Source organism: Oratosquilla oratoria, chromosome 18, assembly GCF_046742065.1.
Source record: "Oratosquilla oratoria isolate Oo_2021 chromosome 18, ASM4674206v1, whole genome shotgun sequence".
Classification (NCBI taxonomy): domain Eukaryota; kingdom Metazoa; phylum Arthropoda; class Malacostraca; order Stomatopoda; family Squillidae; genus Oratosquilla; species Oratosquilla oratoria.
In genome coordinates this window covers 65,062,598-65,088,325 of record NC_134794.1, presented here as the reverse complement: position 1 = coordinate 65,088,325, position 25,728 = coordinate 65,062,598, and the positions used below count along the sequence as shown (strand labels likewise).

The 25,728-nt window shown below is 39.6% G+C and overlaps 2 protein-coding genes across 2 annotated transcripts; one reads left to right on the top strand and one right to left on the bottom strand.

Moving 5' to 3' along the window:
- Positions 1 to 1,474: 1,474 nt before the first annotated feature.
- On the bottom strand, positions 1,475 to 11,507 carry Prp31 (pre-mRNA processing factor 31). Its single transcript, XM_076202323.1, has 3 exons — positions 10,480 to 11,507; positions 3,428 to 3,714; positions 1,475 to 2,045 (listed from the first exon to the last, which is right to left on the bottom strand). Exons 1-3 carry the CDS (start codon positions 11,329 to 11,331, stop codon positions 1,706 to 1,708), a joined length of 1,479 nt encoding a protein of 492 aa, XP_076058438.1. The 5' UTR covers positions 11,332 to 11,507; the 3' UTR covers positions 1,475 to 1,705.
- Positions 11,508 to 11,944: 437 nt separating this feature from the next.
- Positions 11,945 to 24,962, top strand: ppan (Brix domain-containing protein peter pan). The gene is made up of 9 exons (XM_076202324.1): positions 11,945 to 12,061; positions 12,463 to 12,630; positions 14,789 to 14,931; positions 17,956 to 18,139; positions 19,472 to 19,656; positions 20,176 to 20,317; positions 22,432 to 22,541; positions 23,454 to 23,647; positions 24,606 to 24,962. The coding sequence occupies exons 1-9, from the start codon at positions 12,044 to 12,046 to the stop codon at positions 24,845 to 24,847; spliced, it is 1,386 nt and encodes a 461-aa protein (XP_076058439.1). The 5' UTR covers positions 11,945 to 12,043; the 3' UTR covers positions 24,848 to 24,962.
- Positions 24,963 to 25,728: the final 766 nt, after the last annotated feature.

The window sequence follows — 25,728 nt, the reverse complement described above, 5'->3', positions numbered from 1 at the left end:
GGACTAGTGAAAAAATATATTAAGAAACACAGAGGTATAAGCAAGAAAGCCAATACACCCTGGGCAAGGAATCGGGAAAATTAAACAGGTTTAATATATCCAGATATCACAAGGCATCTTCCTCCTTATAAGGGAGGTAGCCAGCCAAGACATGCATCCACCCTCCTAACCTACCCATTTATGTTCCCTTTTTATCTTAACTCTTTGTGGAGGAAGGGCCATCCCTACCTCCCGCCTACTGCCCAAGTCAGAAGCACCACAGCAAAACATAACACCAAAGCGGGGTCTGAAAACCAAGACTGGCTTACCCCCACCGATTCATTCACATGGCAACACTTCCTGTCCATTCACAAGTAGAGAAGATATAGAGAAACCCCTTCAGGCTGAGTAAATTTATCATCCATTCACTACTTTCTATTTACATCTATCTCTTGCCCTCTCCCTTCTCTGCTCAACAGACATTCCTCTTTTACCCAAGGACCCTTTCACGCAATCCATCTTATTTTCAGTATTACCCACTCCATCCACCTCTGCCTTCCACACTCTTTTTGGCAATCTTTCTTCAATGATTCCATGTGCCTAAACCACCCCAATATTCTTTGATTATAAAATCATTCAAACATACCAAAGAAACTTCACATACACTTCTCACCATACATGAGGGGGGTTGTCCCTATGCAGGCCATGGTGTTAACACAAAAACTACAAGACTAGAAGACAAGACATACGTTAACCCCATCTTTACTGAACCTTATTCACAACAATACAGACAAAGAATAAGCAATCCACGGACAGCCTAAAGGCGTGGTCAGTGGACCATTTAGAGAATTATTGTGCTGCTGCATTGTGTTCATTTTATGCATTAAGAAATTCATGTTCTGTATCTCCTGTGCTTATTTGAAATTAGGCTAATTAATTTGTGCTGATGCTATTCCCGGGCCAAATGGTGACCAGATCAAAGTTGGTTTACATAAAGTTCCTCACAAATTTAAAATATGAATATTCAGAGCTGAAAGCAGGGAGCCCCAATGTCATACTTCAAAGGTTTGTTCCCAATCAGCTGAAGACCTGATTTTATAAGGGTAGTCAAAAATCATAATATGAAAATTATATATTTACAAGGAAATGGTACAACTGAGTCCTTGTACATTTTTGTCTTTAACCCCTTCCATACGGTGCCGCACACGTAGGCGTCATGGGGAGCGAGTGTATTCGCGTGGCTGCCATATCGGTGTCTTTATTATATTTATTGTAGTCGCCCCTCCATGATGACATTCTTTCTAATTCTTTTGTAATCGCATTTTCTATGGTTATCAAAATTCACGGGTGAAGAGAGAACGATTGATATAAGCGGTGACTATATTTTATGATGCGAGTATTATTACGACACGTCGTACGGCTGGCATTGGCTGCTGCCACCGAGATCTAAGTCCATGACGCCTACGTGTGCGGCACCGTATGGAAGGGGTTAAAAGAAACATTGGAAATTTCACTGACATTTTTGCATTACATTCAGATGACAACATATTGCATGGTGCTGAATTTCCATACATGAGAAATATATGCAAATTTACTCAATATTCATGTGGCAATTAAAAAATAAATTGCACTGTCAATAAACATCTAATCTTGTTAACTTGTTGTATGTATTGCAATATGCGTTAGTACTGACATAAATGTCTTCCATCACATTTCTTCCCACTTTTCACTTGGACACATTTTTGAACCCAAGAACATTGGAGAAGTACTTGTTGGCTTGCGACACCTTCTTCTCTGCTGCCTGGGGATTGACGATTTCCAGCCCCTGTAATGGAGTGAAAGCCACACTGGAAGCTGTTCCAGCAACTTGTCTTTTGACTGTCGTGGCACCGCCATAGGTGTTTTGCCGATGAACTTCCTTCTGCAGCGTCTTGGAAAGGCGAACACGTGTCTTCTCATCCACAGTGACTTTACGAATCTTGCCTGCACCACCCTTTCCAAGCTGGCCACGTGTGTAACCCAAATCATCCTGATAAGCATCTTCTTCTATTTCACCAAAGTTCATCCTAAAAGGGGAAAATAGAATGGTTATAAAAAGTAAAAAAATAAACAAGCAAATAAATAATAATAATGATAATAATAATAATAATAGTAATAAAAAGGGATCACAATCATTCATGAAATCAATCAATCTGTTGCCTTGGGTTCTTGAGGAGTAGCAACAGAGCCTAGTTTGACCCAGATATCTCTCAGAAAAAATACTGTCCCCTTTGCCAAAAACTTCTTGCATATCTTATTTAAAAAATTTGATCCACATTTCACCTCCTTCCTCTACTGAACCCACACTACTGTTCACCAATTATTCCCTTCATTATCTTTTTATTCAGAGTGTTGAACTCATGAGCAGGTGGTTGGGAGTTCAATTCCAGAGACCCGCTGTGTGGTTCTTGTGCTGGTTCCCAACGGCCCTGGCCAGGCAGGGAGGCAACCCAAGCATTGGCCTAAGAAATCCAGTGACTTGCCACAACTGACAGGGCTTGCCTTACCAAGGGTCTCCCACTTCCCACTTTGTGTGAGTGGGATGGTGAGTTTTATTCCCTTCTTAATCCTCTAAATCAACACCTTACCCTATGCCCTACTGTCTACACTTAACAGAACGATCCCTCTAAAACTACTAGATTCATACACATTCCTTTTTCTCTTATATAATGGAGCTATACATCCACTCCTTCAGTCCACTAGCACACTTCCTTCTTTTAAGCACACATTAAACAATCTCACCCAACATTCCACTACATCCTCTTCCCTTTGTTAGTCATTTCATATGAAGATGAGGAGCATATATCTGGGGGCACATTTCTGCAGCCAAAGCTATCACCTTTGCCCTATGTGCTTTGAGGACTGTCAGGGCAGGTAACAGTCACTGCTGGGAATTGGAGAGGGGTGCGGGATTCAAACCCACAACTAAAGGAATGCCAGACCAGTGATAACCATCTAACCTATCATTCTCCTCTCACATCAGTCATTTTTCCCAGCATCTCACACTCCCACAATCAAAGCCACCCTATCATCCTCCACATTTAGTATAACCCTACCACAGGCGAGTTGAACCAAGAGCATGGGTTATTAAATTTCACACTACAAAGTCCTCTATAAAGGGACACTGTTCTAGCCTCCTGATAGGGAGAGTTTTGCAATGTCAAACCAAATTACAGTACTACCTCTCATTAACAGACTAAAAGGGGGGTAACGGTGTCTGTTGATGTGAATAATCCATTGATTTGGAGTGGTTTTTGGGTGGCATAGTGATTGCACAGCACTAAACAACAGCACCAAAAACACAGCGAAAACACCACAAACACAGCTAATTAACATCTGTTAATGAGAGGTAGTACTGTAATCATATATTCAAATTGTCCATAAATACAAGAATACACCATTTCCGTACCTATTTTGAGCCTTGCGCAAGTCTGTGATGGCCATTCTCTCCTTCATCTTACGAACACTTCTTCCTCCTCTTTTCTTCCCAGGCTGATCAATTGGGGCTGGCAATGGCTTAATAGCTTTCACAGGTGGCGGTTCCATCATTTTATCCAACTTTTTCTCCACTTCTTCTCGGAGAGCTTCACCCTGAGCACCATTGGGACTGCCATGTTGACTATCCACCCGGGCAGCAAGTGTTGCTTTGGCAGCAACCAACCTGGATGCTTTGGCACGGAGATCCGGTGGAGTTTCCTTAATTTGGAAGATAAATATATTTATCGATAAATCTCTTGTAACTCACTGTACAATATACATGTCCACAAAATACATATCATTTACGTTTGTATCTGTGTCGTGCTGCATTGTTTCTGACCCAAGGCGATGGGTGAGATGCAAGGATGACCTGTCCTCCAGGAGGAGCCAAGATGAGAGGTAAGGAGATATGGTGGATGGGAGTGGAATTATGCCTTTTGACTTTGGCTACCTCCCTGGTAAGGGGGAAAGATCCCTTGGAATATGTATGTATTATCTTAGTCTGAGTTTGGAGATGTTATACATTACACTGATTGTGTAACTATACAACAAACAAAAAACAGACAGTCTCAGTGATATAAATTATGAATACCCTTTGGTTAGCCAATGAAAAAGAAAATTATAGCAATGAATATCCTCTGAGTATATATATATATATATATTTACCAAAGGAAAGACAGTCTAGCAAATAACAACTAATGCCCTTTTCCCCCCTTAACCACTTCAGTACGGGACTTAAATCTCGCGGGCAGCAGCCAATGCCAGCCGTATGACGTAACGTAATAATATTCGCATCATAAAATATAGTCGCCGCTTATATCGATCGTTCTCTCTTTCACCCGCGAATTTTGAAAACCACAGAGAATGGGATTCAGGGCGCATTTGGGAGAATGTTAAAACAGGGGCGACTACAATAAATATAATCAAGACGCCGATATGGCAGCGTCGCGAATCCACTTGCTCCTCATGACGCCTACGTGTGCGGCACCGTATGGAAGGGGTTAAAAGGGGGTAGCTGAGTCAAACCACACATACACATTCCTCTCTTAGGTTCCATGTTTCTCCGCGGTACAGTGCTGTTGGCACAATCATTCCTTCATACAATCTCCTCTTAGCATCCATTCCCAAATGTCTCTTTCTCATTACACTTTTTAATCCCCCAAGGCATTTACTCACTTCTCTCAATCTACATTCTACCTCCACCTCCACTCCTCCCTTTCCTGCCACATTCGCACCAAAGTATCTAAAAGTATCCACTTCCTCCAGTCTCTCTCCCTTAATACTCACTTCCAGTGTGCTGCCACTTTCTCCCCTTGTACATCTCACAACCTTACTTTTACCCACATTTATCTTCAACTTCCTTCGTTCACACACCTTCCCAAACTCTGTCACTAATAATAACAATAATAATAATCAAATCAGCTTCATTTGGTAGTGTATTTGCTTTTAGCTTATTTTTTTTATTGATTTCCACCAAGAAAATTGTATATGTTGATGTATTATAATTTGCAAAATTAATATTTAATTTTCTATTGCTATATTACACAGGTGTGCACTTCCAAAAAAATACCAATTTGATAAAATTTATCAAAACGTACATTTTGCACAGAGAATCCCGTCAAGTACAATTTACCTCTGAAAAAATGCTAGAAAATTTAGAATTTACACTGAAATCCAATAACTGTAACTTCTAGAATATCAATAAGTTATTGTTATCAAATGTGGGTAGTGATGTTACCACTTAACGCTACTCTTCACTTACAGTTCACTCAAAATAGTGTCACTACAGTGCAGCATACTGAAAGTATTTCCAGCAATCATTGTGACTGTACTGTAAAACAGCGCATTTAATTTAATTGTTACATAAACAAATCTTTGCATTAAATCAAAACTGAATAAAATTTTCTTTCCACTATGTAGAAAAATTAAGCAATCTAGAGATATCTAAAAATCAGAATTACTTATTCAATTTTATTTGATGCCTGACTGCCAACTATGTAAATATCCAGGACAATGGATGCAAAATTAAAGAACATGGCACCCAATCTTGCTACTATTTCTTTCTCTTGCTTTTTTCTTTTAATTACTCATGATTTTTTGGGAACAAAACTAAAAACCTCAGGCTAAATAATTCCAAACCACCAAATTCTGGATAAAAGAAATTTGACTGCAGCAGTAGAGGTGTAGTTATGCTCATCAGCTCTCCTTATACAAAAAGATACATAAAATATTGTCAACGCTGACAAAGACCACTGGCTTAGTCCAGAAACCAAGCATCAGCCTGTTGGGGTTGCAATTTCCAGAAAGTGATGAAGGTGTTTTTGGGTTTTGAAGATAGGTGGAGAGATATTAATGGTCATTTCTTTTTAAATGCACACCTATGTGATATAGCATTAGAAAATCAGATATTAATTTTGTAAATCAATAATGTGTTATAACTTTTTCTTGGTGGATCTCAATAACAAAAAAAAGTTGCTATAGGTGATACACTTATGAAAAGAGCCACAACAGCTGCTTGAGACGCAATCTTTATTTTGATAGATGCATAGATCTAAGAAATTAAAGTATGATAAATTCATCTATTCTAACCTAACCTATACTGCATTTAGTAATGAGATACCTGTAATTCTTGAGGTAATCAGGGTCTTCGACCTTTGAATCTATCAGAACACAGGTTGTGTCTCAAGGAATTACCATGGTTCTGTTCGTTTTGTATCACTCTTAGCACCTTTTTGTTATTGATTAAAAAAAAAAAAAAACATATATTATGTTGATGTACAGTACTATCAGACCTCACCCAACATGACTTCACCATATCATGCATGAAATTTCACATTTACACAAATAGGTAAAATATCCCAGCATTTGCCAAACACAACCATGATTCACAATAACATGATTTGAATAGCCTGCCGAATCATGTTGTGCACCAGTGTATGAAGAGGTCTGGAAAACTATTTTTTTCCCATAAGGGCTGTTATTCACCCAACATGAGTGGTGAAATTTTAGTTGTGCACACCTACACGATATAACAAAAGAAAATTAATTATTCATTTTGTAAATTATAATAGATTTAGATATTTGGGTGCAAATGTGGCAGGAAAGGGTGGAGTGAAGGTGGAGGTAGAATGTAGATTGAGAGAAGCGAGTAAATGCCTTGGTGGTTTAAAAAGTGTAATGAGGAATAGGAATCTGGGAATGGATGCTAAGAGTGAAGGAGTGATTGTGCCAACAGCACTGTATGGAGTAGAAACATGGAACATGAGAGAGGAAGAGAGAAAGAACTTGAATGTGTTTGAGATGAAGTGTCTGAGAAGTATGATGGGGATTACTAGGCTAGATAGAGTGAGAAATGAGGAAGTGAGGAGGAGAACAGGGGTGGAAAGGGAGCTGGGAGATAGGGTGGATGAAAGAGTATTAGGATGGTTTGGACACATGGAAAGAATGAGTGAAGAAAGACTAGTAAAGGAGGAATGGAAGGCAGATGTGGAGGGAGTGAACATGAGGGGACGTCCTAGGATGAGATGGATGGATGGGGTGAAGGGGGCTTTGGGGAAGAGGGGAATGTCGGTTGAGGAAGGACAGGAGAGGACAGAAGACAGGGGTGAATGGAGAATGGTTGTATATGGAAAATGTTGTGATGCATGAGGTGGATTGGACGGGGGAATGGGGGTGAGGTAGTGTGTGTGTGTGAGCAAAAATTTTTGACGCAGCCCGAAGGGATTTCTCCCCGTCCTCTCCTTTATATGGGGGGACGGAGAGGGGGGGTCGCCGATTTAATGAAGCGGCCTTGCTGTGGATGTGCTGTGTCCTGCGACACTGCTTCTGACCCAGGGCAGTGGACAGGGTGCAGGGATGACCCGTCATCTAGGAGGTGCTAAGATGGGAGGGAGGGTGGAGGGGTGTGGAGTGTTTTCAGGAATGAAATGGGTGGGAATGTTTTTGTGCCTTGTCCTTTTTGGCTACCCCCCTGGTAAGGGGGAAAAAAGCCTTGGTATATGTATGTAAATTATAATAGATCAATGTAATATGTGATTTTCTTGGTGGAAATCAATAACAAAAAAGTTGCTAAAACCTATTTTCTAACGAACGAAGTCGCAGCAGTTGTTGTTGTTGTTGTCGTTCCCTAGACTGTCTGTCCGAGCAGTCCCGTCTCCCCAAGGAAGGCCACAGCCGAAACTGGGTTTTCCCACAAATCCTTTATAGAGTGTATGTTGTGTTGTTTGCGTGCATGATTGTGTATAATGCAGTCTTCCATTATGTGTTGTATGGTATGGGGTGAAGTGTTACATCCTGGGCAGCTGTTCACAACACAGTCGTCCAGCCTCTTCTGGTAGCTTAGAAGTGCTGGGTGGTGACCGCATCGCAGTCTGGCCAAGTGGACTCTGTCCTTTCGTGGGAGAGAGAGGATTCAGAAGGGTGGATATCAGGGTGTCTGGCATGCAGCAGTGTGTTGTCTTTCAGTGTGTTAATGGAGCGGTGAGTGATATGATTATGAATATGTTTCCGGAGGCTGGTATTTGGTGGTTGTGGAGGAAGAGAAGAGAGTATCTGTGTGTAGCAGTTGAATGATACGCCATGTTTGTTTTGATAGGTGCCGAGGTCTAAGAAATGAAAGGATGATAAATTAGTCTATTCTAACCTAACCTAACAATGCAACCCAACCCAACCTAACCTACATAACTTAACCAATGTTTAGTAATTCAGTACCTCAAATTCTAAAGATCATCCAGGTCGTCATCGTCGTCATAGATGCTGACAGCCTGATTATTATTGTACCTTGGGCAGTTAACAGACAACGGCAGAACCCTGTGTTCTCTCATAAAGTCCAAGGAAGCTCTATTGTCTTTGTAACAGTGCAGAGTTGGAGAAAACCCAGTCCACGACATGAAAGCCGTCGTCTGATAGTGACTGGACTGGTATGGCATCCATACCATATCCTAATCCTAGCTGCTTCATTCATTAGTAAATTTGCTTATAGCAATGTTTTTTGTTTTTTATTTCCACCAAGAAAATCACATATTACATTCATGTATTATAATTTACAAAGTTAATATTTAATTTCCTAATACTATATCACATAGGTATGCACAATTAAAATAATACCACATGAGTTTCATCCTGAACAATGGGCTAAGGAACGTAACACTTGTGTTCGGCAAGTCTGACTGTATTATAATTTACATTATTAATTAATTTGGACAATTTATAGTTTCACCCAACCAACGATTTTCTGATGTGGCTTATGTGTTTCTGGTGAGATATGTTGTGTATTGATTGATGGTGTACATCATTTCCATCGCAAATGCGTAGTTTTCAAGTAATTAATATATAAAGTTATGCCTACCTCTCCTCCCCAACGATCTTGGGGGACCTGTGGGAAATTGGGGTTTTTGGGTGGGGAGCATGAAATTGAGTAATGTGCATTGCAAAACAGGTGTAAAACCAACAAGAACAAAAAAAATATATGAAAGTACATAAATTACACCTTTGCTGGTGGCAGTAGCAGGGGCTCATGCGAGCATAGCCATGTTTAATGTTATTGTTGAGCAGCATTACCAACGATTCGCAAAAATTTTCACTGTATCCACTATATTTAGTGAAGCCCACTCTGCCCACACAAGAGTTGCTAACCCTTAAATCAGGAATAAATTCATGAAGGTTCGAGAGGACCGAGAGTTGCGATTTTATGTACAACTAACCTAACCTAACCTCAACCTAATGTAATGTAACCAAACCTAACCTCTATAATAGATAAACACCCATTTATATTAATAGTTATACTTTAAAGAGAGATCAAGTTACATTACTAAGAGTGCTTTGGTGGGGATTGGAGGGGTCTAGGGGGGGCAAAGCTCCCAGCTAGGTTAGGTTAGGTTAGATTAGGTTAGGTTAGGTTAGGTTTGGTCAGGTTAGGTTTGCTTAGGTTAGGTTAGGTTAGCTTTGGTTAGGTTAGGTTAGGTTTGGTTAGGTTAGGTTAGGTTTGGTTAGGTTTGGTTAGGTTAGGTTAGGTTTGGTTAGGTTAGGTTAGATTTGATTAGGTTTGGTTAGGTTAGGTTTGGTTAGGTTAGGTTAGGTTAGGTTAGGTTAGGTTTGGTTAGCTTTGTTTAAGTTTGGTTAGGTTTGGTTTGGTTTGGTTTGGTTAGGTTAGGTTTGGTTACATTACGTTAGGTTGAGGTTAGGTTACGTTAGTTGTACACAAAATCGCAACTCTCGCCTCTCGGTCCTCTCGAAGCTTCATGAATTTATTCCCGATTTCAGGGTTAGGAACTCTTATGCAGGCGGAGTGGGCTTCGCTAAATGTAACGGATACAGCAAAAAAATTTGTGAATCATGGGTAACGTTGCTCAACAATAACATTAAACATGGCTACGCTCGCATGAGCCCCTGCCACTGCCGCCATCAAAGGTGTAATTTATGTAATTTCATTTTTTTTTCTTCTTGATTTTACACCTGTTTTGCAACACGCATTACTCAATTTCATGCTCCCCACCCAAAAACCCCAATTTCCCACAGGCCCCCCAAGATTGTTGGGAGAAGAGGTAGGCATAACTTTACATATTAATTACTTGAAAACTAAGCATTTGCGACAAATTATGTACACCCTCAATCAATACACAACATATCTCACCATAAACATAAGCCACATCAGAAAATCGTTGGTTGGGTGAAACTATAAATTGACCATTAATTTTTCTAATGCTATATCATGTGGATGTGCACTTCTAAAAAGTACCAAATTATTTTTTTTCCCAATGTGCAACTTACGGGACCACCTCTTGCAAGTACCCCATCACTGGTCACTAGTCTGGTATATGGGACAATTCGTTTTAAAACAAAGTACACTCTAAAATAATAATATCAATATCATCATCATCAAAGAAAACAAAAATTTATAAAAGTAACCTTTCCTCACAAATAATGTATGTATTCTGTATACAGAACCTACTTTTTGTTTCTGAAAAAAAAAAAAAAATACTATACCTGCACAATATGACAATGATAAATAAATCCTGTATGTGGCAGCATAGAGGTCTGAGCCATTCCTATCATTGTCTTCTTTTGCTTTCCAATTAGCATGACATTACATGAAGGCATCTTGGCCAGATTTGTGAGTCCGCCACCAGCTCCCATTAATTTAGCAGCAGTAGAAGCTCCTACAATGGCTGACAAATTTGGTGCAATGAAACTCATCCTACTTTCAACATATTCAAATATTCTCATCTTGAATGTGTTCAGATCTTGTGCCATATTACAAGCCTCATCAATTGCTCTCAGCTCTTCATCATCCAGTAGTGTCCCTTGAGTAGTTGAGGCTGTTACACTAACAACCATAATAGTAGCTTGCGTTAATATCTGTGCCAGTGTTTCGCTATTTTTAACTTTGTCTACATCATTGCCCAATTCTCTTACAGCATTGAGATACTCAAACGGATTTACAACTAAAGACTCTAATTCTGGGAACCTCTTTGAATATTTCTCCTTTACAAATTTGTGAATATTATTGATTTCATTATCAATATCAACAGCAATGTTATTGGCTTCAACAATTAGCCTATACTCTGGATCTGCTTCTACGGGCCCAGAAAGATCTTCTGCTTTTCTTTGCTTACAGGAATACTGATCTATCTGCTCTTTTATATATTGCAATTTATCAGAATCCCATAATTTCGCAACCTGTCGCACAGACTTTAAGACAGGTTTCTCAACAGGCAATGGAATCTTGAACTCGTCCATAGGATCATCTTTTTCTTCCTTTGCCTGTATCTCGTTTGCCAAGAGTTCCTCCTCTTCTCCATCGTCAAAGTCATTCAGCAACTCGTCAGCTAACGACATTTTGTATAATCTAAGATTTTTCTTCCTCGAGTTTTTCTTTACTGCACACGCCTAGTATCCTTTACTCTTTCCAGGGTGAGTTCCGCTCCCACGGCATGTAAACACAAACGTTGGTAGTGACACAGACAACACAAGGCATACTGTCCGAATTCGTTTAACTTCGATTTCGTATTGGGATATTTACATTAACCACCAACCCTATGAAGGAATTTAAATGTGGTTGAACAAAATTCTTGTACCAGTGGTATAATTTGCTTTACTTGCATGCAATACTTGTCCGTTACTGTTTTCTCTTCTGTGTTAAATGGATTAACAAAATAAGGTCGTGGCAAAAAATGAAAAGAGGTGTTTGATGGATTGATATTTTCATAGCAGACTGTCTCTGCATAAAACTTTGTTTATGGTAACAATATTATTTTTTTCTTCACTAATCGGTAAGTGTGGGTTTTTAAATCTTCTAAACAAATTAATGAAAAAAGTCAAGCGTAAGTTCAAAGTGAAATTAAATTTCATATACTATGTGAAAAGAATATGTTGTAAGCAACTTTGATATATATTGTTTCATTTCCTGTTTATCTAGTTGTGTATTAACATGAAATTATAAAAAATTCAGTTTTACGTGAACGCTCCTGAAAGTTCGTAAACATAAACACATGGTCCGATCTGCTTACTCTAAACGAGTTGTGGGGAAAACGAGCACCTAATAACAAAAATGCCGAAGAAAAAAAGGGTAAGTGGGATTATAGTGAGCTTTTATATAAGGTAGAAATACATTTTGTAGTAAGGTTTTACCATTAAATATAATATTATTTTCGTATTGAATACATACACTACGTCAGCTGTCTGAGATTTGGGGGTGTTCAAAATTGACTTCAAAATGTAGTGACTGAGTAATTTTAGATTAAGAACTTTGACAGCATATTGCATTAGTTATAGAGGATGACTTTTGTGTAGTTGTTTGCAAGATATGTCAGTGTAGGCAATACAATTTTTTTAATTTGAGATCCTGTTGCAAGGAAGTTGCACTGGACTGGTGAGGCTCATACTTTTTTTAGTGATAAAATGAGAGTATATTTTGATTATGTAAGCATGCTTATTCCAAACTTAATTATTTATATTTCAAATTTGTAGGGTAAGTTGACCAAGCGGAATAAAGCCTTAGCCCTAGCAAGAAAGGAAGATGAGGAAAAGGCACCACATTCTTTTGTCATTCACCGTGGCAAGGTGGGAAAATATGTCAAACAACTACAGACAGATTTTCGTCGAGTTATGCAGCCGAATACAGCCATCAACTTGAGGGTAAGAAAATGGCCATTAATGTTGTAATTTATCTAATGTGATCATCATTGTGTTTCATATTCTACATTATGGTGTCATATCTCTTACTTGATCAGTTCAGTACTTGGCTATATTTGGATTTTCATAGTCCCAGGATCATTTCATTTATGCATAAGGTATTATTCATATTTCAATCAAACGTGGCATTAGTTAGAATAAATTCTTTTGGAGTTCTGCACAATTACCAAGGTTTTATATATATATATATATATATTGACTATAATATGACAAATAAGACTGAAGGTGGAAGAAGCAGAAGAGAACTAATGGGAGAATTTCACGCTTTAACATTTCAACCCGCAGGGTCTTGATCACAAAGCTTTGTGATCAAGATCCTGCAGGTCGAAATGTTAAAGTGTGAAATTCTCCCATTACTCCTCATCTGCTTCTTCCACCTTCAGTCTTATATATATATATATATATATACATATATATATATATATATATATATATATATATATATATATGTGTGTGTGTGTGTGTGTAATAAAACCACTTGGAAAATAAAACTAAAGGTGACTGAACATTTTTCGTCTATTTAAGATGAAAACGTTCAGTCACCTTTCATTTTATTTTCCAAGTGGTTTTATTACACATTTTGTGAATCACGTATTTTTGTGATTTATTTGCATAAATATATATATACATATATGTATATATTTATATAAAACAGTTCTATTCTGTCTGTATACCAAGGGTTTTTCCCCCTTATAAAGGAGGTAGCCAAGTCAAAAGGCAAGTACTCACTCCCACCCATTCCACATTCATTCTTCCCTCTCATTTTAGCTCCTCATGGATGACAGGTCATCCCTGTATCCCTCTCAATCCTCAGGGTCAGAAGCAATGCAGCAAGACACAGCATATGCACAGCAAGGCTATTTCAATTAATCAGCGACCCCTCCCTCTCCGTCCCCTCATCCAGAAAAAAGAGAAGATAGGGAGAAATCCCTTCAGGCTGCGTGAAAATGTTATTCATACATAACTACTCCTAACCCCCCTTTGTTATATCATAGTATCCCATATACACAGCCATTCTCAACTCACCCCTATCTCCTCTCTTCTCCCTTCCTTGCTCAATAAACATTCCCCTCTTTCTCAACACCCCTTTCGCCCCATCCATCCATCTCATCCTCAATCATCCCCTGAAGTTCACTCCCTCCACCTCTGCATTGCACACCTCTTTTACTAATCTTTCTTCACTCTTTCCATGTGTCTTAAAACATCCCAATAATCTTTCATCGGCCCTATTTGTCATCTCCTTTTCCACCCCAGCTCTTCTCTTCAACTCCTTGTTTCTCACCCTATCAAATCTTGTTACCCCTGCCATACTACAGACATTACATCTCAAACACATTTGAACTTTTAACCTGTGCCCCTCTTAAATTCCATGTCTTTGCCCTATACAGTGCCATTGGCACAATCACCCCTTCATATAGCCTCCTTTTTCCATCCATTTCCAAATGCCTTTTTTTTTTTTTTTTTTTAACAAGTTTTTCAAACAAACACTTTTTTATATACTTTTTTAATCACTTTTTAAACACTTTTTTAACACTTTACATACTTTTTTAATCCCCAAGGCATTTTGTTTGTTTCTCAGCCTTCAGTTTACTTCCATCACCATTCGCCATTTGTGCCACATGCAAACCCAGATACCTAAAGCTATCCACTTCCTATAGCTTCTTTCCTTTAAAACTATTTCTAACTTGCTGCCATCCTCTCCCCTTGTACATCTCATCACCTTACTTTTACCTACATTTACCTTCAACTCTCTCCTATTGCATACCTTCACAAACTCCATCACAAACTCCCTCTTTCCTTTAAAACTATATCCAACTCGCTGCCATCCTCTCCCCTTGTACATCTCATCACCTTACTCCTACCTACATTTACCTTCAACTCTCTCCTATTGCATACCTTCACAAACTCCATCACAAACTCCCTTAATCCCTTCTTTGACCCTGCTGCAAGCACAGTGTTGTCAGCAAACAACAACTGGCTCACCTCCCATTTTTCTCCATTTTCTCTTGGTATATAAATAAAGACTCAAGGTCTTAATCTCTTTAGAGCAATACCATGTATTTGTTTACATATATTCTACAAACATTTGCTTGTTTGGCAGGAGAGAAAGAGTAACTCGTTGAAGGACTTCATTGCCATGGCTGGCCCACTAAACGTGACTCATCTGGTTAGTTTTTCTCACACTACCATCGGAGTTTATATGAAACTCTGCCGAATGCCGCGAGGACCCACTTTGACCTTCAAGTAAGTCAGCAGGAAGTTGTCTGGATAGTGTAATGGATAGATCTGATGCATTTGTAGTTGCAATCCTTTTACTACCAAAAGTTATGTCACACAATATTCTATTTATCTATATATCAGGGTTTTTTCCTCCTTGTAAGTGAGGTAGCCATACAATGATTTAGTCATGTTTAATGTTTCAACTGAATCTGTAAGATATATTCCAAATTTGAATATATTAATTAGTATAATGGAGGTAGGCAATATAATAAAGCAGAGTAATTCACAAATGAGTCAAAGGGTTTAACACAAGTAATGCAGGCAAGGTCATCATATTAAGACACCAGGGCAGGACTCACATTAATAGATTTCTCACCTTGTTCTCACCATACTCCAGGTAGGGCAGTTGCCCTATCGGTTGCAACGCCTCAAAAAGTTTCTCCATTGGGTTCGATCTCTGTACCTCTCTTCATCTTCGATCATCTCCATTGTCTCTCCTCTCGTTTCTGTTGCTTCTCTGATCCCATCCTTCCATCTATTCCTGGGTCTCTCTCTTGGCTTTGTCCCTCTCGGTGCCCAGAGGTAATACCTTAGAGGGTACCTTTCTATGTCCATCCGCATCACGTGTCCATACCATCTCAATTGACTGGTCTTCACAAATGTTAATATTGGCTCCACACCAAGCTCCTCGTGTCTCTCCTTGTTATTCCTTTAATGAGGCGTAGGGCTCGTATTTCTGCCACTTGAATCTTACTCTTTAGTTTAGCTGTCAACATCCATATTTCTGATGTAATGGATGTAAATTGGACAAATTTAAATTTAAGAAGGAAATGGGCAAGAACTGATTTATCAATAGAGTGGTTAAGTATGGAATAGATTTAGTAACCATGTAGTAAGTGCTGAAGCTATTGGTTGTTTTAAAAGAAGATAACTTAATGGATGGGGATAATAGATGGCATTGGACACTGAACTGACTAGTGTAGACCATATGGTCTCTTGCAGTCTCATCCCCCATTCTTATGTTCTTAAGTTAAAGGGTTGATAAAAAATTCTTATTCTTCTGGTGGAAAATCATAATTGTTGTCTCTAACTAGAAAATCACATCCCACAGTGACTGGCATTTGTCCTTAGGACCTCTTATGGATCTTTCCTGGAAAGAACTTTGGACTGTTATTATGTTGTATCAGTGTATTTACCTAGTTGTATTATATGGGAAGAGGAGCTATGCTCGTGGTGACCCATTTTTGTATCTCACAAGATCAAGTTTGTTCTTAAATTCTTGTATTGTGTTTGCACATACTATTTCTTCATCCAATTTGTTCCATATATCTATCATTCTGTGTGGGAAGCTGTTCTTTTTCAGGTCTCTTCTGTAGTTATCCTTTTTGAGTTTCATTGCATGTCCTCTTGTTTTCCTCGGTCCCACTTTAATAAGTCCTCTCTATCAAGGAGCTGTGTTTATGCAACCAGCTTATAGTAATAGGTGGAAAGGAACAATTACCAGTTGTTAGCTCTCCTAATGTGAAAATAGAAAGAAATACAGGGTGTCAGACCCTCAGGAATGTACTAGAAGATGTAGGTGAGTGTTTTGAATGGTTTTGAATATGGTTAACAAAGAGGTATTCTCTCAGACATCAATCTTGCAGGACCACCACAAGCAAGTATCCATTATTGGTCCCTGTGAGTGTGAAACAAAGAGGTGAAGAGGAGAGTATAGCTGGAAAAGGAGATGGAAGTTAGGGCTGATGAAAGAGTATTGGGATGGATTGGACACATTGAAAGAATGAGTGAAGAAAGATTAGTAAAAGAGGTGTTAAAGACATACATGGATGGAATGGACTTGAGGGGACAACCAAGGATGAGATGGATAAATGGGGTGGAAGGGGCTTTGAGCAAGAGGGGAATGTCTGTTGAGCAAGGAAGGGAGAAGACAAGAGATAGGGATGAATGGAGAATATCTGTGTGTAAATGATACTGTGATGCAAGGATGGGAGGGAGTGGAGGAGGGGGGGAGAGTATGGAATGGTTATATGTGAATGATATTTTGATGCAGCCCGAAGGGATTTCTCCCTTCCTTCTCTTTTACTGCATGAGGGGACAGAGGGGTGGGGGTGTCACAGATTGACTGAAGTACCCTTGCTGTAGATGTACTGTCGTTGCATTGCTTCTGACCCAGGGCTTTGGGTGGGACACAGGGATGACCTGTCATCCGCAAGGAGCTAAGATGGGAGGGAAGAAAGGGTGGGAGTGGGTATGTGCCTTTCAACTTGGCTACCTCCCATATAAGGGGGAAAAGCCTTTGGCATGTAGATAGGTAGATAGTGAGTGTGAAGAACTTGCATGTATCGTAATCTGACTTTGCATTTCCCTGAGACTTATAAATGATGATCTGTTGTGGAAAAAGCAGTTACTCTGGGTTTATTGCGCATAGGTGTGTAAAAGTGCCCCAGATCACCAGTGCATTTTGGAAATTGGTCCTGGCCTTCCTTACCCGTATATGCTGTGACTGCTATTTGGGGAACTATAGAGAAAGTAGAAATGCATGGCTCCATAGGGGAGAATACAATATTTGTAGTGATGATGGTTGTAAAGATACTAATGAGCAACTGGTATGCTTAGATGCAGGGTTCCTTTATATTCAACAAGAATAAAAGGGATTTTTCCACATCTATATTTTCCACAGGAGGCAAGGGAGAGAGGGGGGTTCCTGATAAGTAAAAGAGCCTTGCTTTGGATGTACTGTGTCTTGCTGCATTGTTTCTAACCTGGGCAGTTGGCAGGAGACTGGGATGACCCATCATCCACAAGGAGCTAAGATGAGAGGGAGGGAAGGGTGGGAATGGAATGGGTGCATGACTTGGCTACCTCCCTTATTTGGGGGGAAGAATTCCTCGCTGTATTTTCATTATCTCTCTTGAAGTCACATTGGCTATAGCCAATGATTATCTCTTGATTGATCCTGTTTACAATGACTTGAGATGTATATGGTTGATCCTATTTACAATGACTTCAGATGTATACATAAATAACTGAACGTTGGGTTTACAGAGTGGAAAATTACTCATTGGTACGTGATGTAGTGACCCAGCAGAAAAGACAGATGACCTACGGTAAGCAGTTCCTGCACCCTCCATGCCTGATGACAAACCTGCAGCCCCAGCAGGGACCTAATCATCTGCAGTTGACAGCAAGGCTCTTCCTTGATTTATTCCCTACAATCACACCAAATAAGGTAATGTGGCACTACCCAAAGGAAAGGACACGCTTGTGTGTTCAAATACATAGAGAAGAGATTAGTATAGACCATTACAACACTATTTGAGGTTTTAAGATTCTATCTATCTTTATACCAAGGGCTTCTTCCTCCTTACAAGGGAGGTAGTCATTGGATAAGAGGAATCAATGACAGGTACCTACATGTGGTGGTCTTGCAAGGTGGACACTCAACCGAGGTGCCCATTTTCGGAACCCATCGACCTGCTTGCTTCCTTGAGGAGCTGACATTTGGTCTTGGAATCGCTTGGTTCTCCCTACAGATTGTACAAGGATTGTAATTAAATAATATGATAAATGATAAAATAAACATCCAACAAAATATATGATAATTATATAAAGGGGGAAACATACAATTCTCAGTTCAACAATACGTACTTATGATGCATAATAATTGTACGATGGCACAGCATACCACGCCATTACATCGCTCGGCCACCACCACACGGTCAACTGTATTTCTTACACTTCGCACATAGAGAACTAACAACCGAGAACCATCGTCCTCCCCCTACCACTTTTAGCCAGTGACACAAAAACCGTTCCACATTGATACAAAAGTCCAAAATTTCTTCCCAGGGAGACCAAGTGTCAATCCCTCAGGGCTGGACCCCCAGATGAAGATGGGGCTGATGGGTTTTGAAAATGAGAACCTCCACTGACTGTCCATGTTTCAGGACCATGACGTGCAGGTAACCGTCATTGATCTCAGAGGTTCCATAAAGATGAATAAACCTATCCAACTTCAGTAAGGGCAAATTCATAAATTTGCCACAAAAAAAAATAAAAAAAAAAATAAGATACTTTAGTCAAGGTAGTAGTTGAACCAAGAGTCTTGTGAGCAGTGAAGGGAGAAGGCAGGGGATAGGGGTCATTGGAGAGTGGTTGTGTACAAATTATATTTTGATGCGGCGCGAAGGGTCTCTCTTCTATTTTCTGCATCAAGAGACAAGGAGGGAGGGTCACAGTGTAGGTGAAGTTGCCTTGCTGTAGATGTGCTGTGTCTTGCTGCATTGCTTCTGACCCAGTCAGTGGACGGGAGATAGGGATGACCCTTCATCCACAAGGAGCTAAGAAGAGAGGGAGGGAAGGGTGGTGGGTGGGGGTGGGTACATGCCTTGACTTGGCTACCTCCCTTATAAGAGGGCAAGAAGCCCTTGGTATATAGATAGATAGTAGTTGAACCATTTACACCATAGGTTCCTCTGAACTGAGTAAGATTATGACATTACCATGATAAAATCCATAAATAGAGTTTTAATTGTGGCATCTCTTTTCTCTTATTTTCCAGACTAAAGTGCAGAATATCCGCCGCTGTTGCATGGTGCATTATGATGAAGAGATGGATTGCTTTGATTTCCGTCATTATTCCATCCGAGTGGTACCAGTAGGTGTCTCCAGAGCTGTCAAGAAGTTTATGTCCAACAAAATCCCAGATCTCGGAAAGTTCTCTGATGTCTCAGACTTCATGATCAAGTAGGTTCTTGGTTGTGGGCCAACCTTACACAATCTTTACTTGTAAAGAAAAACAAATATTACATTAGTCATGTTCTGTTGAAACCTCAGATCAATACTTCTCTCATATGTATATATGTATGTATACATTACACAACAGGAAGGGCTAGTCTTTCTATCTGCTCTGTAAATTATTTTGAGTGGATGAGGTGGGGCATCACATAAGGAAGTTGGTGAGGATTAACCAGCCATAGTTGTTGGGCCCCACTGTGGAAGAGCTGTGTCTTGGTACATTGCAATTGACTCAGGCAGTTTAGCAAGGAACAAGGGGAGCTAAAATGGGAGGGGCATCAAATGAGATTTAGTGGGTGTGTTATTTGATTCAGCAACTCCCACCCCTACTAGGACATTTGATGCATACAATAATACCCCACCCTCTCTATTTCTTTTTCTTTCTTCTTCTTCTTCTTCTTCAGTATAACATATGAATTCATGGTCTCCTTTAGAATGCATCTTTTATCATATATTAACTATTGTCAGGTCGGAGGTGTTATCCGAGAGTGAAGGAGAGGATGACCCCGCAGCACAGGTGACTGTGGCCAACAAGTTGGTGCGAGGCAAGGCTGGACCCCAGAAATCTACAGTTAAGCTTACAGAGATTGGGCCTCGAATGACGCTTAAGGTTTGTTTTTTATTTTTATGGAAGTTGTGCACACACACATACCCATACACACACATGCGCTTCTTTACGTCGGAGTGCGTCTTTTTCTTTTAAGTTATCAGTGTAGATCATACACTCACTATTTTCATCTTTAGGATTACTTTTAGATTCTTCAATGTGGTTTTGCTAGGGAAGTTTAGTATAAAATACCTCTTGGTTTAAGTTGCCATTCTTTAGGCATTTTGAATGGAAAGGAGAAAAATTAAAGTAAATGTGGGCAAAAGTAAGGTGATGAGATGACTGAGGAGAGGTTGGCAATGAGTATGAGGCGAGTCTTTAAGGAAAGTATAGGAAGTGAAGATTTTTTATTATGTAGGGTCACATGTACAGTGAGTCCTCCTTATACGGTAATTCTTTATCCGGTAAATTCACAGTTATGGTATTTGGTAATTACTACCCTTGATTCTATTTATGGTAAGAAAAATTCACATACGGTATCCACTGGTGTTTTGAAGAGGAAAGAGCAGGGAGAAGGTACATCTGCCATATCCTATTATTACATGTTATAATGGGTTCAGTATACAGTAATTTCAATTTGCAGTAAGGTTTTCAGGAACACATATGTACCGTATAACGAGGATTTACTGTACCAAAGAATGGAGGAGTGAGAGTGGAGGTCAGCTATAAAGTAAAGACAACTAAGAAGGGGTGATTGCAACCATAACATTGTACGGAGCAACCTTGGGATTTAAGGGAAGCAGGTTAGAGAATCACTACTTGCGCCGGAGGTCAAGGTGACAGCACTTCAAACCTTGCTGCCTGCAAGTTGAACCAAGAACATGGTTCATTAAATTTTATGCTAAAAAGTCCTCTGTAAGGGGCACCATCCTAGCCTCCTGATAGGGGAGGAACTCACAACATTAAACCAAATCAGAAAGAAAGTCTAAACATGGTTGAAATGAAGTGTTTAAGAAGTATGGTGGAGGTTGTGAGGATGGATAGAGTGAGAAGAGAGGGCAGATTATCCAGATAGAATTGACCAAAGAATAATGGGATGGTTTGGGCATGTAGAAAGATTGAGAGAAGAAAAACTAGCTAAAAGACTGAAAGCCAGAGGTGGGTGGAATGGAGTTGAGGGGAAGACTGAAATGGGATGGATGGATGGATAGAGTGAAATGGGCCTTGGGTACAAGAGGAAACTCTTATGCAGAAGAGAGCACAAGATAAGTGAGAGTAGAGAGTGATTTAAATGGATGAAATTTTGATATGGCTTGAAGGGACGTCTTCTTGTGTGATCTTCAGTCATGGGCGTTGCGATAAGTAAAGCGATAATATCGCTTTAACTGGAAAAATTTATCGCTTTCAAATTTCCCACGATAAAGTAGAAGACGAAAAACCGTTATGGCGGGAGGTTACAGGCTCATTGTTACGCGGCAAACAGATATGGTGTGTTAAGTGTAAAAAAAGAGGTTTTTTAAATGCATAAGTAGCAAAAATAGAGTATTTTTGGATTTATCGTTTTAAGGTATCTTGGAAATTTATCGCTTTATCGTTATAGGACTAATTGATCACTTTATCGCAAAATTTCTTGCTGCCCACCACTGGTGATCTTATAATTTCTTGGGTGGATGAGGGGAGTGGGTGCCAATGTAATGAAATAATGGAGGTAAACCAGCTTTGATCGTCATGCCTTGCTCTGGATACGTTGTGTCTTTCTGCATCACTTCTGACTCAGGCAGTGGGCTGGGTACAGAGGTAACACTTCATTCACAACAATTTAATAAGAGAAAGGACAACAGATGGGTGTGGGATGGGTGAAGGGTAAGTGTATGGCTAGGCCATCCCTTCTCATATGGGGGAAAGGACATGGTGGTGTATGTATACATAAGTATGTAGGAATTAGATGTATGTCTTAACTTGATCACCCCACCTATATAAGGGAGAGAGGATCTTTGGTAAGGGTGTAGATACTTGTGGCGGAGGTCACAATGATGGGAGTTCAAACCCTGCCGCTGGTGAGTGAAACCAAGGGCATGGTTCATTAAATTCCACACTACAAAATCCACCGTGCGTCCTAGCTTCCTGTTAAGGGAAGTTCTTGACATTAAACTAAATCATATATATATTTTTCACAGCTGCTGAAGGTAGAGGAAGGACCACATGAAGGAGCTGTCCTTTTCCATCAGAGTATCACCAAGACAGCGGAGGAGAAACGCCTCATTGAAAAGAGCAGGCAGGCAAAGAAGTAGGTGCACAAGACTTTTTTTTTTTTTTTTTTCGTCACCTTTGGCTTCTGCTTCTTAAATTTCTTTTGTGCATTGCCAAACCCTCGTCTTAGGTTCTTGCCCAGTTCACCTCCTCTGTATTATCACATATACTACTCATAATGTGTTGTACTGCACACAGTGAACATACATGTACACTGTACATCTTTTTGTGCCTGTGAGAGACTGAAGCACTTGGTGACTGAGTTTGGAAAGGTGTGGGTAAAATTAAAGTAATGGGCTTTACAAGGAGTGATGATGGTGGCAGGTTAGATATGACCAATAAGGGTATGTTCTGCTTGCTGCATTGCTTCTGACTCGGGGCAGTGGGTGGGAGACCAGGATGACCCTTCATCCACAAGGAACTAAAGTGAGAGGGAGGAAAGGATGATGGATGGGAGTGGGTGCATGCCTATTGACTTGGTCACCCCCCATATAAGGGGGAAAAGCCCTTGGTATATAGATGAATAGACATGTGATAGTGAACAGAATAGTGGATATAGGGGCAACTTATAGAATATAGGAATTAAGAAAATATGTCTTGTTGGAACAAAAGCATAATGAAAAATAGATATTTGGAGATGAATTCAGAGAGGCAATTTTAGTGAATCATTGTACCCACAGTGCTATGTGGAGCAGAGACTTGGAATAAAAGTGCAGCAGAAGGAAAAAGTGAATGTTTTAGGATGAAGTGTTTGAAAAATATGACTTGGCCACTACTTAGTGAGGGGGAAAGAGACCTTTTGGTATTTGTATGCACTTAGGTTGTTGTCTGTCTTCATTTATTTACAGCTTCAGCCCTTAAGTGTCTCTCCTATAGGGTAATGTGTGCAGATCATGTTCTGAATTAAAATTAGTTTAAGATTTTACAGTATGATTCATTTGTTTTGCAGGAAGAAGAAGGAACAGCGAAAACAGAAGCAGCAAAATGATGTAGCCAGAAAAGCCAGTCGGAAAGAAGAACATAAGCAAAAGTGTCTTGATGGCATGAAACTCTCGCAGAAGCAAGAAGAAAATGAAGATTATGGAGAAGAGGATGATGATGCAGCGTATTATAGAGAGGAAGTTGGAGTAGACCCTGACGAAGGTAAGTTATTGATGGGAAAGAAGATTGTATTGTCACCGATGACCAGTACTTTTGTCCTTGGGGATAGTATCGCATTAAGCAAGACCTACACAAATAATGATATTGCGCAATATTATGTATTGTACAATATTATTGACAATGTAGGGATGCTATTGAAGAGGCACACATGTTTGGCCTGTATATTTGATGTCTTCAATATATTTTGTTATTCTTCAATACCATCCCTACACCATCAATAATATTGTACAGTATGGAATATTGCACAATAATATTGATCATATAGGACCCTCTTTAAAGGAGACAAATCATAGATTTGGTAAAGAAGATATTTAATTAAGGTAACCAAGTAAGCAGTTGGCGGATGCAGGGATAACCTGTCATCCATGAGAAGCTGAGATGGGGGGGGTGTGGAAGGGAGTAAAATGGGTGGGAATAGGTACACGCCTCTCACTTGGCTACACCCTTGTAAGGGGGAAAAAGCTCTCACTATATAGATAGATAGGACCAAGTAGATGTAAGATGGAGAAGAAAAGAGAGGGATGTGCTGAGCATGAGTAAGTTGAATGAGGACAGAGTATTTTTAAGGTGCATTTGAGAAATATGATAAAATGTCGAAAAAATTAAAAGAGTGAGAAGTGGAGATGAAGTGGAGAATGGTGGCGGAAAGAAAGTTGTCAAATAGAGAAGAACAAAAGGTTTTTAGAAGGTTTGGTAATTTGGGAGATAATGGATGAGGGAAGATGAGCAGAGTGTAAAAAGCAGAAATCAGTGGATTAAGCTTCATAGAAAGATCAAGAATGGAATAGATGGATGGATTGAAATAGGGATTTGTTGAATAGATGAGATTTTACAAAAGATAAGTGAATCTAGGGAGATTGAGTAAAGGAATTAATGTAGCCTGAAAAGGTGTTCTCTCTCTTTCTCTCTCTCTCTTGCTTCAACTTGTGGAATTTTTCAGATTTGTTTAAGGGCAACAAAAGGTCAAAGAAGTATGACAGCAACATAAAGCTCAAGAAGAGGAAAAGTGGAGGAGACGAAGATGAAGGACCAGAGGGAAGAAAGAAATTGAAGAAGAAGCCAATGACTGTCTTAGAGAAGATGCAAGAAACCAAGAAGCGAAAAGAGAAGATGAAGGAAAAGAAAAAATCAAAAAGAATTAGTAAAAAAGGTCATAAAAGGGGAGGAGTTAAGAAAAAGTAAATACACAACTTATGTACATAGTATATATATACATAACAAGTATTTCTGTCTCATTGTTTCACCCCTGTTTCCATATACCATAATAAATCTGAGAAATAAAGTGTAACTTTTTTAATGTGTTTACTTACTCCAGTACTGGTTTGAACTCCGTTAAGTACATAATGTTATTTAGATATGTATATATAAGTTCTGTCTTCCTGCATTGCCTCTGAACCAATCATTGGGCAGGAGACAGGGATAACAAGGAGCTAAGTTGAGAGGGAAAGAAGGATGGTGGATTGGGTGTGTAATAGGTGCGTGTCTTTGACTTGGCTACCTCCTATAAAGGGGGAGAAGCCCTTGGTATATGGATAGAGTATATAAATGGTTTTTCCCATCTTGTAAAGGTGGTGGCTTAGCCAAAGTATGCCTGCACTCTTTGGAGAAGAAATGCACAGAAGGGGACACTTCGGTCCTCACACTCACTCCAAATAGTCACTATATATGACACGCATGGAATATGGTGGTGGCATTCTTATTTCCTGCCACAGGAACATGAAGAAAAAAAAAACGAGGTGATGTCCAAGGAGTGTACAGGAGAGAAGAGCATATAAAAGAGATAGTGAACCTTGAAAAGCAGTTTGGCATTCTTCTATGAGCAATTTGTCTCTGAACACAGAAGAATACTGTGTGAATCTGGTCTGTGGGTATCACCAGTCCTAAAAGTATCAACTGTATATTACCATACAGCCATTACCCCATCATAGGAAATATTCATAGAGGAGAATTGGGGGCAGAAAGGGAGGTTGCAGATAAGACATGAAAGATTATTAGGATGGTTTGGGAACATGAAAAGAATGAGTAAAGAAAGATTAGCAAAAATAGTGTGGAAAGCAGAGGTG